This window comes from Rhopalosiphum padi, chromosome 3 (genome assembly GCF_020882245.1).
Source record: "Rhopalosiphum padi isolate XX-2018 chromosome 3, ASM2088224v1, whole genome shotgun sequence".
Classification (NCBI taxonomy): Eukaryota; Metazoa; Arthropoda; class Insecta; order Hemiptera; family Aphididae; genus Rhopalosiphum; species Rhopalosiphum padi.
In genome coordinates, this window is record NC_083599.1 from 51,470,400 (window position 1) to 51,487,410 (window position 17,011).

At 35.6% G+C, this 17,011-nt stretch overlaps 1 protein-coding gene across 1 annotated transcript; it reads right to left on the bottom strand.

The window, feature by feature from the left end:
• Positions 1–951: 951 nt before the first annotated feature.
• On the bottom strand, positions 952–15,761 carry LOC132924550 (bicaudal D-related protein homolog). The gene is made up of 7 exons (XM_060988927.1): positions 14,611–15,761; positions 10,539–10,754; positions 9,644–9,841; positions 8,221–8,367; positions 6,177–6,695; positions 3,630–3,974; positions 952–2,472 (listed from the first exon to the last, which is right to left on the bottom strand). The coding sequence occupies exons 1-7, from the start codon at positions 15,235–15,237 to the stop codon at positions 2,242–2,244; spliced, it is 2,283 nt and encodes a 760-aa protein (XP_060844910.1). The 5' UTR covers positions 15,238–15,761; the 3' UTR covers positions 952–2,241.
• Positions 15,762–17,011: the final 1,250 nt, after the last annotated feature.

The window sequence follows — 17,011 nt, forward strand, 5'->3', positions numbered from 1 at the left end:
TTACATTCTTTTTTTCTATTTAATTTTTAAGTTTTGAAAAAACATTTTTAATTGGAGACATTGTTTAAATACTCACGGCCCACTGCCCACAAATAGTTACATTTTAGTGAAACCAACAGTTTTTTTTTATTAATATGCAAACTTAACATTTATATCCTTAATACTGCGTGAGACGTAATAAAAATATAAGGCATTTTATATTTTTTTAATTTATTGATTTTTAACACTAAATGATTAATTAATAATTTATATCAATTTTAATTTTGAAAAATATGCTTCGAATGGTGCAAAATAAACTTATATTCAGACCTACATGTAATAGAGGGAGTGTAACTAATGAATTATAAATACTAATTATATTAATTATATAAATTCTTATACGTTTTAAATACTTTTCAAATTTTTGAAAGTTTCAACTGATCATTTATGACAAAACTTCAATATATTTTCTGGTATGAAACTGACTTTATTTATACATACCCTGGAGAATGGGGATTAAAAATAAGTATTTCCAGTATTTTTTTTAAATAATTTGGAAAAAAATAATACACAAATAGAAAAAATTTGTAGAGTTTTTAGGTGAAATTAAAAGTGATATATTATTTTAATTAAAAAATGAATAACCGCCAACAGCTGATACTTTTAAATATTACCAAACTTTTATGTTTACAGTTTTTACGCATATAACAATTTATTTCCAAAATATTTCTCTCTTTTTTAACAACGTATTTAAAAGTTATAATAGTTCTTAGAAATTTTTGAATTTTTTTTTTAAATATTGATTAAAATCATAATATAAATTTTTAATAAACATTTGAAATTTAAATGAAGTATAACAATTTTACTTGGTTATTTTTTTGTTCAAAACTACCTATCTCATCTATACATACAGTTTAATGTAATTCATACAGAACAGAGAACATAAGTATACAATAATACAAAAAATAAAAATATGTTCATACAAACAATTTTATTCAGGTAAAAAAAATTATTATTTTTTTGTTTAGTATACAAATACAGATAGGTAGGTACATTTATTTATTTATGAATAATATGTGATTATATGATGTCAAATTTTCTTTTTACAATACTGTACTTGGTTGTAAATATAATGGTGAACGTGCTCTTAATACTATATAATATAATTTTTTCAATATAGTGTAAGGTACAATAATTTGAAATACCTATCGATTATCAATACCAATAATACCATAATTGTATACCTATCATAGATTTATATAATAGTATCTATAAAGTACCTAGCGAATAATACATAAGTATATAAAGTATATTATAATATTATTAGTTAATAATCGTTTATGTACAATACACCTATACCCGATATCTAAGTACAATATTGGGCAAAGAAGCTTATAGGATCAAAATGGGCAGTAAAAATCACGGAGACGTCCAAAATATATTATTATTATTAAAATTGTATATTTGATACAGATGATATTATAAAAGACACAAGTTATAATAACATAAGATCATAACCCTATGATGTGTAGAGTAAGTAATAATTCAGACAAATCCTAAAACTTCTTCACCCTATACCTAATATATAAATATATAATGACGTATAATATCATATCAATGAGTGTGCTCACGTGAGGTAACTTTTGTTATAAATATTTTGTACTAGTTTTTGCAGCACTATACTGCAGTCTAAAATATATACAATATAAGCCAATAAACCGAAACAAACCGTCAAACATACTAGGTATATACATACAAATCACTAATAAATTTTCTGGAAAGGGTCTATGACACGATCAGAGACCAAAATAATTTTAGAAAATGACACTCATATGTCCACGACACCGAAGACATCATAATATTATATATTATCATAGTTTGAAATTTGTGTGGATTTGACGCAGACTTGGGAAATAAAAACTATGTGTCTATAATAGATAAAACAAGCATTCACGGGGCGAATGTAGATGGATGATGAACGGAAGGTCGTACATCTCACCAATAAGTATAATAAATATTATATTATAAGTAAGACGACGACTAAAGTTAACACGCCGGATCGAAAATAAAATAAAAAATAATAAAAAAAACAATCCTAAACTGTCGTCCGTCCGTTTCAAACGTCAATTGGATGCGAAATGACTAATGCGCGAATTTGATCCACTACTTTTATATACATGTTACAAATATTATAATATATTATTGTCTAAAGGTGAACAGGCCTGTGCACGGCCGATATTTCTCGTATTATTGTCTGCCGCGTCATCTGTTTGTATTTCCTCCGCCGCCGGCAATCATCAACAACGAGTTCATCAGCCCCGATGACCCGAGACTTCCCAAGCTCGAAGCCGACATCGACGGGAACCCTCCGGTGCCGGAACACTTTTGCTGGTTTCCGCCACCGAATTCGGGCGCACCTCCGGCCGAAGATTGCGCCGGTGGAGCAAGCAATTTCCTGCGCATTTGCTCGTCGAGTAGAGCTTGCATGTCCATCTGAAATCGTGTTATACAACAATGATTAATTTTCGAACGTTCCTGCGACAAATTTATATTTTATTTACATTTATACTTAATTAATTGTTATATTATACAGTCGAAGTAATATTTTTAACGATATTTAATCCGTTTGACAGACTGATTTTCTAAGTCGATTATTGCTATTTTTAAGTAATTATATGTTTATATACTAGTAAAAGTTTAAAGTACATATATTATATATATATATACATAATATCATGTATCAGTATTAACGTATTGACACCGTACAAAAGAAAACATCTTCTTGTTTTTTTATCGCTTGCTATAATTGTGTAATGTTTTAGGTTTTTTTAATGACAGCCTATGTTTTTGATTTCATAATCAGAAGAAAGATATACTCATATTTCTATTTTCTAAACACTTCATGTAAAAATATCGAAGATCGTACAAATAGCTACTATTTTATTAATATGCATGTTATTTTAAGTTTTGATGAGCGGAGTAAAATTGCAAACAGTATCATGTAAAAGTTGTGTTTCGTCTGCTGACCACAGATCATCTGAATTTTTTTGATGTATTAATATTTTATATTTTTATTGATATATAATAAAATAAACAATCTGTTAATATTCTGCAATATTTATACTTAATACGTGGCAAAATTGTGTTTATAGAAAAGAACCTTGCTTTCGATTGTAAAATTAAACAAAAAATATAGATAATATAGAGAAGTCGTTTACAACAATTTAAAAACAATAAAAACCTAAAAATACATTAAATTTATTAAGATAATAGATACTTAATAGCGTGACACGTTAGACTTTTTTCGTACAATTTTGATTTTTATTCATAGGCATTATTTATAGAAATTATATGGTTTTATGACTATTCGACCATTTCGAACGAAATCGTAAATATAACCCATCCAGTTCATATCTCGGCACTCCAAAAATCATATAGAATAAAAATATAGTTTTTGGATGACTGTATTTTTCAAATCTTAATGATTGCCGAGTACCAAAATGAACTACCAACGAGGTTATACACATAACACTACGTAATACACTAATACGTTGTACGCGTAGCTAAGAAAATGTCAACTGAAATTGTTGTAAAAAAAATCAGTGCAATTTCGAGGCTGTAAATCGTATAATATTTGCTGAAATACGGACCTGCCACTGTTCTAATTGTTGACTGAGTTCCACCTTCTGCCCGATGGCCTCCATCAGTTGACCATTGGCTTGCAGCACGTCCACTCGGGTCCGGGCTAGCTGCACTTGCACTGCGTTTTTTCGCCTCACCGCTCCGTCCCGCTGTTCCCACGCTTTCCTCAGCAGTTCCGGGATCAATGACGCGTCCTTCTCGTCGGTGTTGGATCCGGAAGTGGCATCGGCGGGCTCTCCGCTGCCCGCATCACCGCACCGGACGCACTTAATCCGCATCGCGTCCATTTTGTCCCTCACCGCCAGATCACGTTCCTCGCGGGCCGCCTGCAGTTCCGCGTCTCTCACGGACAACTTTGTGTACAAAAACAAAAGTTTTTCGATAAATCAATACAATATATAATAATAATAGAAAAAAAGTATATAAAATAAATTAATATATAATATTTTTTTTTTATATTTGATATTTATGTACAAATGTTTATAATAGATCGATTCTAGGGGAACAGACAGAAAACAATGGCGAAAATTATATGTGTACATATAATATTATGTGGTCATATTATACATCGTAAAGTTTAAAAATATGATGAAAGAACTTTTTACGAAAAAACTTTTTTTTATTTGAAACAAAATTTAATATATTTATAATCTGCATTTACAAGTTATACAATAAGTAAATTGGATGGCCTTTGATTGACGGGAGGGAGAAGTCACCCAGTGGTGGCACCCCGAACAGAACGAAAAAACTTAAGATTTTTTTTATAATAACGAGCAGCCGTTAGGAATTTTTTTTTATTCAATCAAAGTTCAAATTATATTACTTAATATAGAAGAAAATTTGCTGAAATGCTTTGCTTTATTCAGAAGCCAATTTTATTATTGTTATTTATATTATATCAAATACTATCTTGTATACGGCATTTTATAAGAACATTTTTTAGAAAATCTATACCTTAAAAAATCCAATTTAAATTTGGAAAAACGTCTCCCTATCACAACGACGAATAATACAAGAACGAGAAGCACAAATTGCATTAAATCTAAAGAGCAGAGATCGAATATAATACATTCATTAATAAAGGAATCGAATCAATAGCGTAGGGTTTTTATTTGGGGGAAAGTACATTTAATAATTATCCAAAACTCACTAACTCGTAGAGAGTTCCATAACCCTTATCATCCGTGTTTCCTTAAAATTGTGATAATAATACCTCATAACGTTATAAAAACGAAATACCTCACCAAAATCAAATAAAATCGCGGTTATTCGAAAGATTAAATATGTTTTGCTAAAACCAAATATATGCTCAATACTATTACAGTCTTACAAATATATAATTACATGACATTTAAACGTTATTAGTTTATTACTTATTATTTTATTATATTATTAAGTCATGTTTATTAACATCTATATAGACTACAACGCAAAAGCAAAACTCAATTTTCTGTTTTTTAAATTTAACTCATCAATGAATTTATCTGTCATAATTATTTTAATACCCAGGTGGCATGGTAATAAAGCCAAGGCCAATCCATTTATTCTATTCAGTATTCATGTTCGTGCGTATTATAAGTTCAACTACCTTGGCTAGGTAGACTATAGTTTTTATAATTTTACTTATAGTACTTAAAATAATTATACATGATATTATATTGTGTATGAATTTTGAATATCCCGTGTTTATTTCGTCTGAATCAACATTGACCATTTGAGTACCTATTATTAATATTATTTGTGTTATTTAAAATCCTCTGTTCACCGGTCGTCATAATAATTGAAGGTCTATACCATATACTATTCATTATCATACAAACTTGTGTAATTTATAGACATTAAAAGCATCTCTTATTTATTCTGACTGCCAAAAAGTCAAAGGGGGATCCGAGGTATATTTTTCACTTTTTTAGTTAGTGTGCGTACAGTCTTTTTTTATCAATAGACTATAGAGTATGCTTTTTTTGTGGTTTGCATACAGCCCCACTGTGTGGAAGTTTGGCGGGACGCGGGAGCAGTGAGTGTCGAACCCCTAAAATACCCTCTTACTCAGTAAGACTTACTGGCCATATTCATGCAAATATTATAATACGTAAATTTTTATATGATTAAGGTTTCTACAAAAAATGTTGTCATATGGTTCTACTATATATTTGACATATAATTAATACGAATAGATTGACGATTACAACCGAAAGTGTGTATTCCCTCCTCCTCAATGTCATATTTAGATAAAAATCAATCCGCCTCCCCTACATATGTACACCTCAAATCAAATGGTATTAACTAACCGATCTGCAAGAGTCTTAGCACAACGACCACATACATTGAAAATCAGGCCATGAACGCACTAGGCTATATCATTATTAAGTTCTACGATTTAAGTTGTATAAAATATCGTCAACTGTCAAATTATTTTTTTCGGGGATAAATGGGTACTTAGGGATATTGCCTCAATAGCCGATCTCAAAACTGGGCAAAAACTTTTTTTTGAGCTTTTCTTTTCTATACAACTTTATAGCGAAAACGCCGTTGAGCTCTATGGGTGAACGTACCTCGCACGTGAGTTCGGCCACTCGACCGTCCCGGTTGCGAACCAGCTCGGCCAGGTCAACAGCGCCCGTGGACTTGACTCCGCCAGCCGCACTTCCATCACCGCCGCCGCCACAGCCCATCAGCTTCAGCAACCGGTACCTGGTGCTGGCCGACAACTCCGGCGACACCGCGTCCACGTGGCCGGCCCGTCGCTCGAGCGCATCGCACAGGCGGGTCACCAACCGTTCGGCGTCCGTCCCGAAGTCGTTGGCGTGGTCGTTGGGCTGGTGATCTGCCGTCAGGTCCACGTCGACCATCGGCGGCGGCTGTGGACGAGCGGCCGTCTGCGTGTTGGCCGCCTCGGCTTGTTCCAACTCGGCCAACAGCGACATGGGCTGCGATTCGGTCTCGCCGGCGCCATTCGCCCGGGACGCCGTCGCCGCACCGCTGGCGTGACTGCTACACGAAGCGCACTTCCCGCCTCGTCCTCTCCAATCCCCCGAGAGCGCGTCGTCCAATTGCTTGGCTAACATAGCTGACTGTATAGAAAAACACGTACGATGTATTAGGTGAAAATAGGTATTATATATTATTTTATATAGTAAGTACTTAGGTATATTATAACCAAACACATCCAGACATTAACACGCAACGATAATACACGATATTATGTGGTAAAAAAAAAAAAAAAACAACTATAATATATATTGCGAGTCTAAATAAACGTCGCTTGAATGTGAATTTTCTTGTCACCGCCGTAACCATATATATCTATTAGTGGAACTTTAAGTGCAATTTAGAATTAGGTAGTTCATACTATGAAAACCGTCTATTTTTTTAATTACGTGATGTTGTGTTATGTTACGTGTTGTCATTATACTTTATATACCTTCTCTAACATTCGTCATTACGAGTATTTAACTAAATTAAAAAAAAAAATGTTGAATGTTGAAAATAACGACTTTTATCAAATTTAAAGGCAATTTTGTCGCTACTTTAAAATATAATATGAGAATTATTAATTTTGATATTGTATATAAGTACTACTGCGTAACTAGCATAACATTTTTTAAATATCATAAAAATCCGACGTATACAAGCACATAGATATACTGTTTCTTAACTTCAATATTTTATTTATAATTCTGTAAAACATAAATTCACTTTATTGGTTTATTGTGCTTGGATCAGAGAGAAATTAAATATTGCATTGGAATTATTTTAACGTTGTATATCTATTAATTTTTTAAGTCTACTAAGATTGAAAAAAATTTTAATATTGTTTACTATAAAATAAGTATTTGGCAATTTTTCACGATTTTGATAAATTTTGTTAGAATGTACATTGTCAATGTATATTATATATTATTTAAAATGTAAATGATTATAAAAAAAAGGGATAACCATGTAATTTCATTATTTCTACATTTTTTGATTGCGTAAGAATATTTTATAAGGAAATATATATATGTACGTGTTTATTAATTATTTTCAATCAACAATTTAAAATATACGTATAGATAACATTGAAAGAGTCAAAATATTATTAAAGTTATGAGAATGCTAATCTGGTAAATATTTCAAACTTCTACGGTTATTTATTTTTGAATTACAACGAAAATTAAAATTGAATATATCAAAAACAGGTTTTCCGTAAAAATTTCAGTTTTTCCAGATAATTTTGAAAAGTACTGAGAATATTTAATTTTGACCTCCCATATAAGTTTCCTTTAAATTCAATTATCAAATTGTCTACCAGAGAGCACACTTGAAATTAAAGATCGAAGCATTTACCTACTATATAAAACGTATAAACGTTTGCATTTAGAAATATAATTAATACATAATTTTATAAATATTAGCTATAATTTTATGTGAAACAAATTTTCACCAAATCTTTAAAATTTTAATAATGAACTAAGATTAACAAAACAATTTAGGATGTTTTGGTTTTAGATTATATCTCGTATTTTATGTACCTATGTAAGAATTAAGTATATATATTTAAGGTACGAATATATGTCATTGTAAGAAATAAAAACAGGAATTATATGTCAGACTTACCCTATGCTCGTAATGGTTCGCTTCAGCCCGGCACTCAGCTAACTGGCGATCTTTGAGTTCGAGAAGTTCGGCCAACCGATCGCGGTCGGCCCGCAACTCAGCCATCCTCTTTTGTAGTCGTTGTTTCTCGGCCGCTTTCATATCGATCTAGAAAAATGTCATTACCATCCGTTTTTTATTTTATAATATTTTATCCATATTATTTTACGCATTAAATTTACCCAGTCGACACTGTTCAGTAAGAAATATTTATATATGTCTTGTACTTATACTGATACTATACATAATATATATATAAGTAAATAACTGTCTGTATAAGTTTTAAGTATAATAAGGATATAACTAATAAGAATCCTTTCTTAAGGATTTAGTGATGTCGAGAAAATTGAAATAATTCTTAATAATTTTAAGGTTGGTTATTATTATGTGGTTTTCAATGAATTCACTGTATGGTTGCGAGAAGTTGTTTATTGCGAATTTCGATAAAAGAGAATACTTATAAGATAACTTGTAAAGTTTTTTAAAATTTGAAACATTTGTTTATACTGTTTTTTTCTAATAGAACATAAGTTATATTTTACGTAATACAAATACAATAACTGAACTGGAAATTAATCCACTGTTTTATAATTTTTTTAATTAATGCGTCATCGTCACTAAAATGTCAACCACGTGATGAACGCTAAACTTTTTTGGAATTTTATAAGTGTTAACTTAACTTTTATGGTTTTAACAAATAAATTAAATGTTTAGTCTATATATCCTATAGGTCTTTTTTTTATACCTTGGCTTAGTATTATTTTAAAGCATAAAATACTAGCCCACTTGACTATACTTATACATATATTATATATATATATAATATAGTACCCGAAATAATCAATTTGGATAAAATATTTAATACCAAAGATAATTTATTGAATGTTATATCTAATTCAAGAATCAGAATTAAAGTATTTATAAAAATATAAACTAATCTAAAATATAATATCACTATGTAACTTATATTTCCTAGGTAGGCTAAATAAAATAGTGCATACTTAATAATAATAAAATCCTAATATTATTACTTATTATTTCAGTTAAGCGTACTTAAAATATTAAATAACTGAGATAAGTTAATAAATACGATCATTACGCTGAACATAAAATACTATAAACATAGATAAATCTATCTCATTGTATGAACTGTGAATAATAATTAAAGTAGGTACTATAAATTATGTATTTAATATAAACGTTGACAAAGTCGATTGTTGGTGTAATGGCCAAATTCTGATTTATCGATTAATCGCCAACAACCGACTGCGAGCCAAATAGACGAATCGATACGAACAACATTGTCGAATTCGATACTACTATATTTTCGTATAATACGATATTGATCAGTGTAAAACGGACAAACTAATAACCAGTGCATTACCTCATCACGCAACACGTCCAGGCTGCGGTAGTCATCGGGCGTAAGCGACCCGTAATCGGTAGTGGAACCGCCGTTGGTGATGGACGTGGGCGATCCGACTCCTCCGATCCCTGTCCATTTGCCACTGCCGTTTTGTGGCTGCTGTGCGTCTTCCAGAAGACGACACTTGTGCCGAAGCTCTTGTTCCGCCTGGGAAAGCTGTAGCGCACAAAAATTAATATAATATTATAAAGTCGGTAATCCCAGACCGAGTTTATCACATAATATTATTATCACGTATGTTCGGGATATTTCTTTCCAAGATAAACACTCGCTTTATCGAAAACCGTGGTCACGTATGGTCCACGTGGTCACGTGACCATATTTTATTTAGATAATTTTTTAGTCATTAAAACAACATTTTTGTAAAAAATTATATTTTTTTTTCGTTTTTAAGGTACATATTATTAAAGACACGGATGAGTAAAGTAAACCACCGTATTTTTCCACGTATTATGGACGATAAGTAAACGGTAAAACAGCGGGAAAAATAGTTATCGTCTCCATAATATATACATTATACCAGTGGCGCAACTAAAAATAAATTTCGAAGGGGGCTATATTATTACAATATATATATATATATATATATACATAAGATTATATATAGGTTATTATACTAGGCTTCAGAGAAATTTCAAAGGGGTTATAACCCCTTAACCCCCCCCCCCTCCTGATTGCGCCACTGCATTATACATATTATATTATAATATATACGTAAATGTGATCAAAAGCGGAATCGCTGGAACGTAATATACTCGTACGATAACCTCATTATCACGATCGTAATATAATATTCGTAGTCGACATAACACTATTCTGTGTACGTTACAATAACATATTAATAAATACGAACCTCTCTGATGTGCGACTGCAACCTGCCATTTTGGTCGGTGAGCTCTCGGACCACAGCTCGTTTCTGTTTGTCCGCCTCGCGTAGCTGACGTTCCCGGCTGTCGAGCACGGCCTGCAGGTCCCTGAGATCGGCCTGCAGCTCATGGCACCGTTGCTCGCACTCGGCCTTAGACTGTGCCAACTGCCTGCGCAACCGGTGGCGGTCCTGTTCGATCTCCTATTACAGCGAAACAACGACAAAAACGGTGTGATGTATAAATTAACTGCGGCGCGTCTCATCGTTTTGTTGATGTATAAACTATAGGCGCATATCACAATATAAGGAATAGTATAGTAATAATGATAATAATGCGAGTATGTAAATGACGATTGACGAGGAATTAACATATAATAATAATAATAATATGGTTGTTTATGCGAATTTGCATAAATCATCACATTATTCGAGAAAAAAATATTCGAAACGCAGATTCGAATAGTTTATACTCGATATATGAGTCATTATAATATACATATTCTATATATTATGTAAATACGATTCATGAGTCATAACCATCCATATAGGTGCCAAATATTTCACATTATAATGTTGCCCAACCCAATACACTCGTGGGTCTCGACACTCGAAGGTATCGATTATACGAGTAGTAGGTCTCTGAGATATATGTACAAGTTAAAACCATAAGTAGTTGGAACAATAATAATAATATTATATTTATAATCATATTATCCATGGTTTAAAGTTAAAAACAAATTTTTTGTTTTAAAAATGGTGGAATACTTTTCAAAATTAATCTAATATTTCTAGTATTATCTCTTACATAAACAATTGGTGTCATCGCAAGAATAAAATATCTAATAAATAGATAATAAGTAATAACCAAAATCAATTTCAATTAAAATTAATGTTCAGTACCTACATACTACATAATATAATAATTGTTACATTTTTTTGAAAGTTTAAGCATATCATAAACTTCTACAGACAAATTGCTTTTCTAAAGGACCAAATTAACCTAATTATTTACGATGGATATAGCTCTAGTAGTGTAGTGTATACAACTTTCGAATAATAAGACTCCTACTCAAAAAGTCTAATCATTTAAGTATACGTACAATTAAATACAATCCACACATTACATGTAGTTACTTTGCAACCAGCTTCGACGCTTCGTTAATAATCTAAAATGAATATCATTATTATTGTAGGGAAAATACTGAACATTCCGTGTCAGTGTCAGTCGGACGTGGGATTATAGTAATATGATGAATGTATTTAAATTCGCCATTCCCTTGGCCGAGCTACAGATACGCCTCCGTGTAGCACAGCATCATATATGCACATTTAATGTACCTATGTCTGACCGCTACACACCTGCAATCTAACTATATATAAACATTACGTATTTATATAGTGTGCGAAGGTGATCAACACGACTAATGGCCAAAGGGAAAATCCGTTAATATTATGACTAATTCCCTAATCCCAACTCATAACCAAATTGCTAATTTTTGCACACGTATAACAGGGTATTACGACGATGGAATATTACGGCCATTGCAGCCGCAAACAAAAGGTGGTCGTGTATAAAAATATAATACCCAGCTATTAGCTAGCTATTATTATTATATATGTATATATATTTATAAATATACAATACGGAAAAAGTCGTGCAAGACCTTATCGAAGGACACGTGCACTGCTAATGATTTTATAGCCGTCAAACGGTAATGTACGTATATCGTGCTCGTTGTCGATTACGTCACGGTTTGAATGTACCCTTTCGCCACCGTCCGGGTCGGCACGGCGTTCCATCCGACCCGAGCGATTTAAACCACAGCCTATATATATCAATATAGCTATAATATACCACAACCGTGGTCGTGCCCCGCTCGTGCAACAGACTATGTATATATTATACGCAGAACGCCGTTCTGGCTACGAGACCTTGGTCGGCAACAACGCCAAATCGCGGGGGGTGGAGTGAGGCTAGATTGCGATAATAGCACCTGGATAAACGATAGATCTCGCGCATTGTTTAATTGTGTTTTTTTCGAAATTCGCAAAGCCAGACGAATTCAGATGTACAGATATGAATGTTTCTTTGTTTGCCCTTTATAATACTATAAACTCAATAACTACACTGGACCACTTTTAATAAAAGTTGTATATCAATAGATTCTTTGAGACTAGGTTAGCGCTTATAGCTTATTTTTCAATTCTTGTAAATTGCTATAGGTTGCCATATTAACACATGAATCGATTTTTATTTAATTTATTTAAATTATTATTATTGTTACATATTATATTACTATTATAATAATATAGTAGGAATATGACTCACTCGATGTTTTACAAATATGTTAAAAAAAAATTAAATACTTATGAACACAAAAACAATGATCAATTTTATGGCTTTCCGCTTCTTAATGCTGGGCATATTTTTTATGTATAATCCCATAAAGCAAAATACCAACTTAAACAGCGTTGGATTTATGTCAGCATTTATAAGCAAATCGTTAAATACGTCTCCATATCGTTTTGTTTACAAGACGTGAAAAATCATAAAATAAATCATAATAATCGTGCAGTTTGTGTTATATAAATATTCATAACTCTTGCAAAATGGAAAAAGATTATAGAAAGATGGATTAATTTTAACCTGTACGGAGTAGAATAATACAGCGCAACTATGGAATCTAGTGGCTTATACATAATATTATAAAAAAAAGTACCTAACCGTATCGTAATGTTGTGCGTTATGACATGCGCGTATTACCCGTGATGCATACCCCCACGAATGTCCCAACCACCGAATGCTCTTGGCCTGCAAAGAGACTGCAGCAGTGTAAAACAGTGTTATTGTTTCCATAACCTAACATAATATATGCGACGAAAACGGATGCTGCAATATATAAGCTGCGGCGTAGTGGGGCGGAAGGGCCGCGGAACGGGGGAGGCTATACGAGTACGCGCTTTCACTCGCGGCTATAGAGCTGCACCAGGTACCAAGTACCTAGCCGAATGCATAACGACAGCCAACGACGACGACGACAATAGCGCCGCCGCCAAGTCGGAAGAGTGAGAGCGTGACGACGACGGCGGCGCGGCAACGGCGTACAATGATGGCGGCCTCGGCAGTGGCGGCAACAATACGCGCGACCCGGACAGCTGCCAAACGATTTATATATACATATATAGGTACATAATAATGTACAGGTATAATAAGTGTGGTAGAAAATGGTTGTACACTTGTAGCGAATTGCCGAGCCGAAGAACATTGTTTCGCGCGGTGCTACGGCCGCGGAGGCGTTTATACGGGAGCCGGTCGGGTTAATCGTTTTATTCACGCGCGCGCGCGCTCGCGTGTCCGCCGTCGGCGGGCTCTGCTGCAGCAGCCTGAAAACACGGTCGATGGTCTCAAGCGCTCAAAAATTTGGGCCTCGACTTAGCGTGCGGCGGGCGAGTTAGCGAAAAAAAAATGTTTTCAAATAGAACCCAGCGCGAGCCCATAAGTACACGCGAAACTAAATGGCGGGTTGATGAAACACAAAAAATGTTTTTTTCGATGAGGCGCGATAAAAATAATTGGCAAAGAACACGCGAGTATATTGTTATATGCTACTACAAAACCGTTTGTTTTTGCAAATGTGGCTATATTCGCGATATTGCGAAAGAGTAAAGAGCTGACGTTGCGCTGCAGTAGATTTCGGATTATATAGAGAAAATGACAGCATATTATATATTGGAACTATTTGTAGATGTACATAATAAATATAAATTTAAAAAAGACAATTTCCTTCCGGGTAGGGGAAAGAACGACGCGGGAACAGATAGGTACGATACATTCTTCTCGTTATTATTATCATCATCGTTATACTATACGTTTTTTTGTGAAATTAAAACGGTTTTAAATCATCGGATACTCTCTTTATTTTTACTGATATAATAATTTCTGTTATTTTATTTACCAGTAAAAAATAATAGACCATCCGTAGATCCAATATCGTTTTGACGGCATAAACGTTATCAAATTATTATTAAATATTTTTATAAACGTTTTGTCGTGTACCTCCAGCTTGTCGCCGTACTCTTCGGCCAGCCGCTCGTTCATCAGTGACAGTTCGTCGTTTTTGGCCAACAGGGCTTTGCCCAGACGGGCGGCCAGCACCAGGTCCTTGTTCTTCTGCCTGAGCTCTTCGGCCACCATGCCGGTGGCGCCGCCGACTCCACCGTCGTCCGCCAAATCGCGCGGCGAGTCACCGGCCACGCCGTCGATGGCCAGGTGCCGGTCCAGCAGTTCCAAGTCGTCCAGATCGACCAGGTGTTGCTGCAGGTCCTTGAGCCGCTTGGCGGCCACCGGCGCGGGCTTTACGCCGACCACGCCGCGTCCGCCAAACTCGGCTTCCACACTGTCCATGCCACCGCCGCCGACGTCTTCGTCGTCCTCCTCGTCGTCCGATGACGATACCGGCGACGACGAGCAGCTGCTGGTCGAACTCCGAGACACCTGTGCAGGATTCGAGTCGTTTCCTCTTAACCGCCGGCGCCGCCTGCCCGAAGACGTCAGGGCCGGAATGTCGCTGGCCGGCAGCGGGACGGTCGTCTGATGTCGCATGGTCACGGCCGTCGGTTCACCGCCGCCGACGCACCGGTTGTCGGCCGTCGGCGGAGTGGTGGTGGCCACGGCTGCGGCCATCGCGATGGTCGTCACCGAGTTCGCGGATCGCGGGCTATAATGTCAACCGAAATCGTTTTTCACGCGAGTCGCGGACGGTGCGACGGCCATCTGCGGCCCTGCGGCTGTCCGGCCGCGGAGCGACGACGACGACCGCGCAGCAGCAGACGAGACGCTAAGAGGAGCGGCGGCGGCGGTCCGCACTGCAGCGACGGTGACAGCGATACGCTTTTCGTGTTTACCCTATGCGCACCGCGAGTATCGACTACGCGGAGATCGGATGCGGATCTCGACAGGCTCGTTGTACCCGATGCAGCTGGATCGAGGAAAACGTTGCGCGCAAACGGATCTGCGGACAATCTGCCGGCGCTGCGCGTACCGTCGGTATGACCGAAGTGGCCGCCGACCGCGCGTGACGCCTGCGAATACTACGGCATTGGCGGGGAGGGGAGGGGGCGCGCGCGAGAGTTCAGCGGCGAGAGAAAGAAACCTCGGCCTCGACTTCTCCTTCCAAAGGCGACGCGCCACCGTCACCGCTGCTTGGCGAACCGTAACAGCCGCGGCCGCCGCTGTCGCCTCCGCTCGGCGGCCGCAACCTTCACCCCTTCCCCGTCGAGCGGCGAGCGTTGCGCGGTTTATTACTATTACCATTACTATTACCATTACCATTACTATTACTATTACTATTATTATTATTATTATAATACACAGCGACACGACGCCTACGTCGTCATCGTTTTTGTTGTTTCGTTATTTTGTTGTTATTATTTTTCGCTCTTGTACCGTACGCAACGCACATACAATACGCATATTATCGTTATTTATATAACGCGCGTTGTTTTGTTATTGTTGCGCAGTACCTCTATAATACGTGTATACACACACTCTTGTAGCAGAGCGTGCGTTGATTTGGTACACTCATATATGTGTACCCATTACAACGGTATTATGCTCGCACCAACGCGATTATAATACGTATACCGTATAGGTACATATATACGTATATACACCTATATATACCCGGGTGGTGGTAACAATAATAATTATACCATCACGTTTAGGCGAACGCAATCGTTAATGTGCATTTGAGTTATAAATCGAGTTTGTCGATCGCGTGCGTTTATATCAAAACAAAATTATCCGCACATTAGCCCAAAAAGGAATTTATACGATATTTTCATACTACCTAATACATGTCTGACTACCGAGTCGACTCGTTCTAAAATCTAAACGCGATCGTTATAAGTGTTATAACGATCGCATAAATTAACACGTCGTAAAACGTATAGTTATCGCGCATATCATAATATATAATATATATACGCACGGGGCACAGATATAGTAAATATATCTAGTCGAGTACCTAATATAATATTATGTGCGAGTAAAGCGCGTATTTGCAGTAGGTACATACTACATTGCGACGATTGCGCAGCGACTGTATACAATTATAATAAGAATAAGCATATACGCGTAGTTGTATAGGTATACTTTGTTGCGAATATTATTATTAGTGTCAACGAAGCGACGAGTTACCGCCTACCGGTCGTTTTCGAAAACCCGGAACCGTTGTCGAGAAACAAAACCATATAACGGATGTAACGACATGACTAATTCGCGAAGACCGCTGCCGCTCCCGTCGTGTCCCCGCTCGTATATACATAATAGGTATATATACCTACACAATATATAATATATATGTTATGACTAATGTGCGCGTATACAAGTATCTGCCTCCTCATCTACATACGGCGATTCACAGTTATAATTGTAATTGTTATTATTATTTATCTTA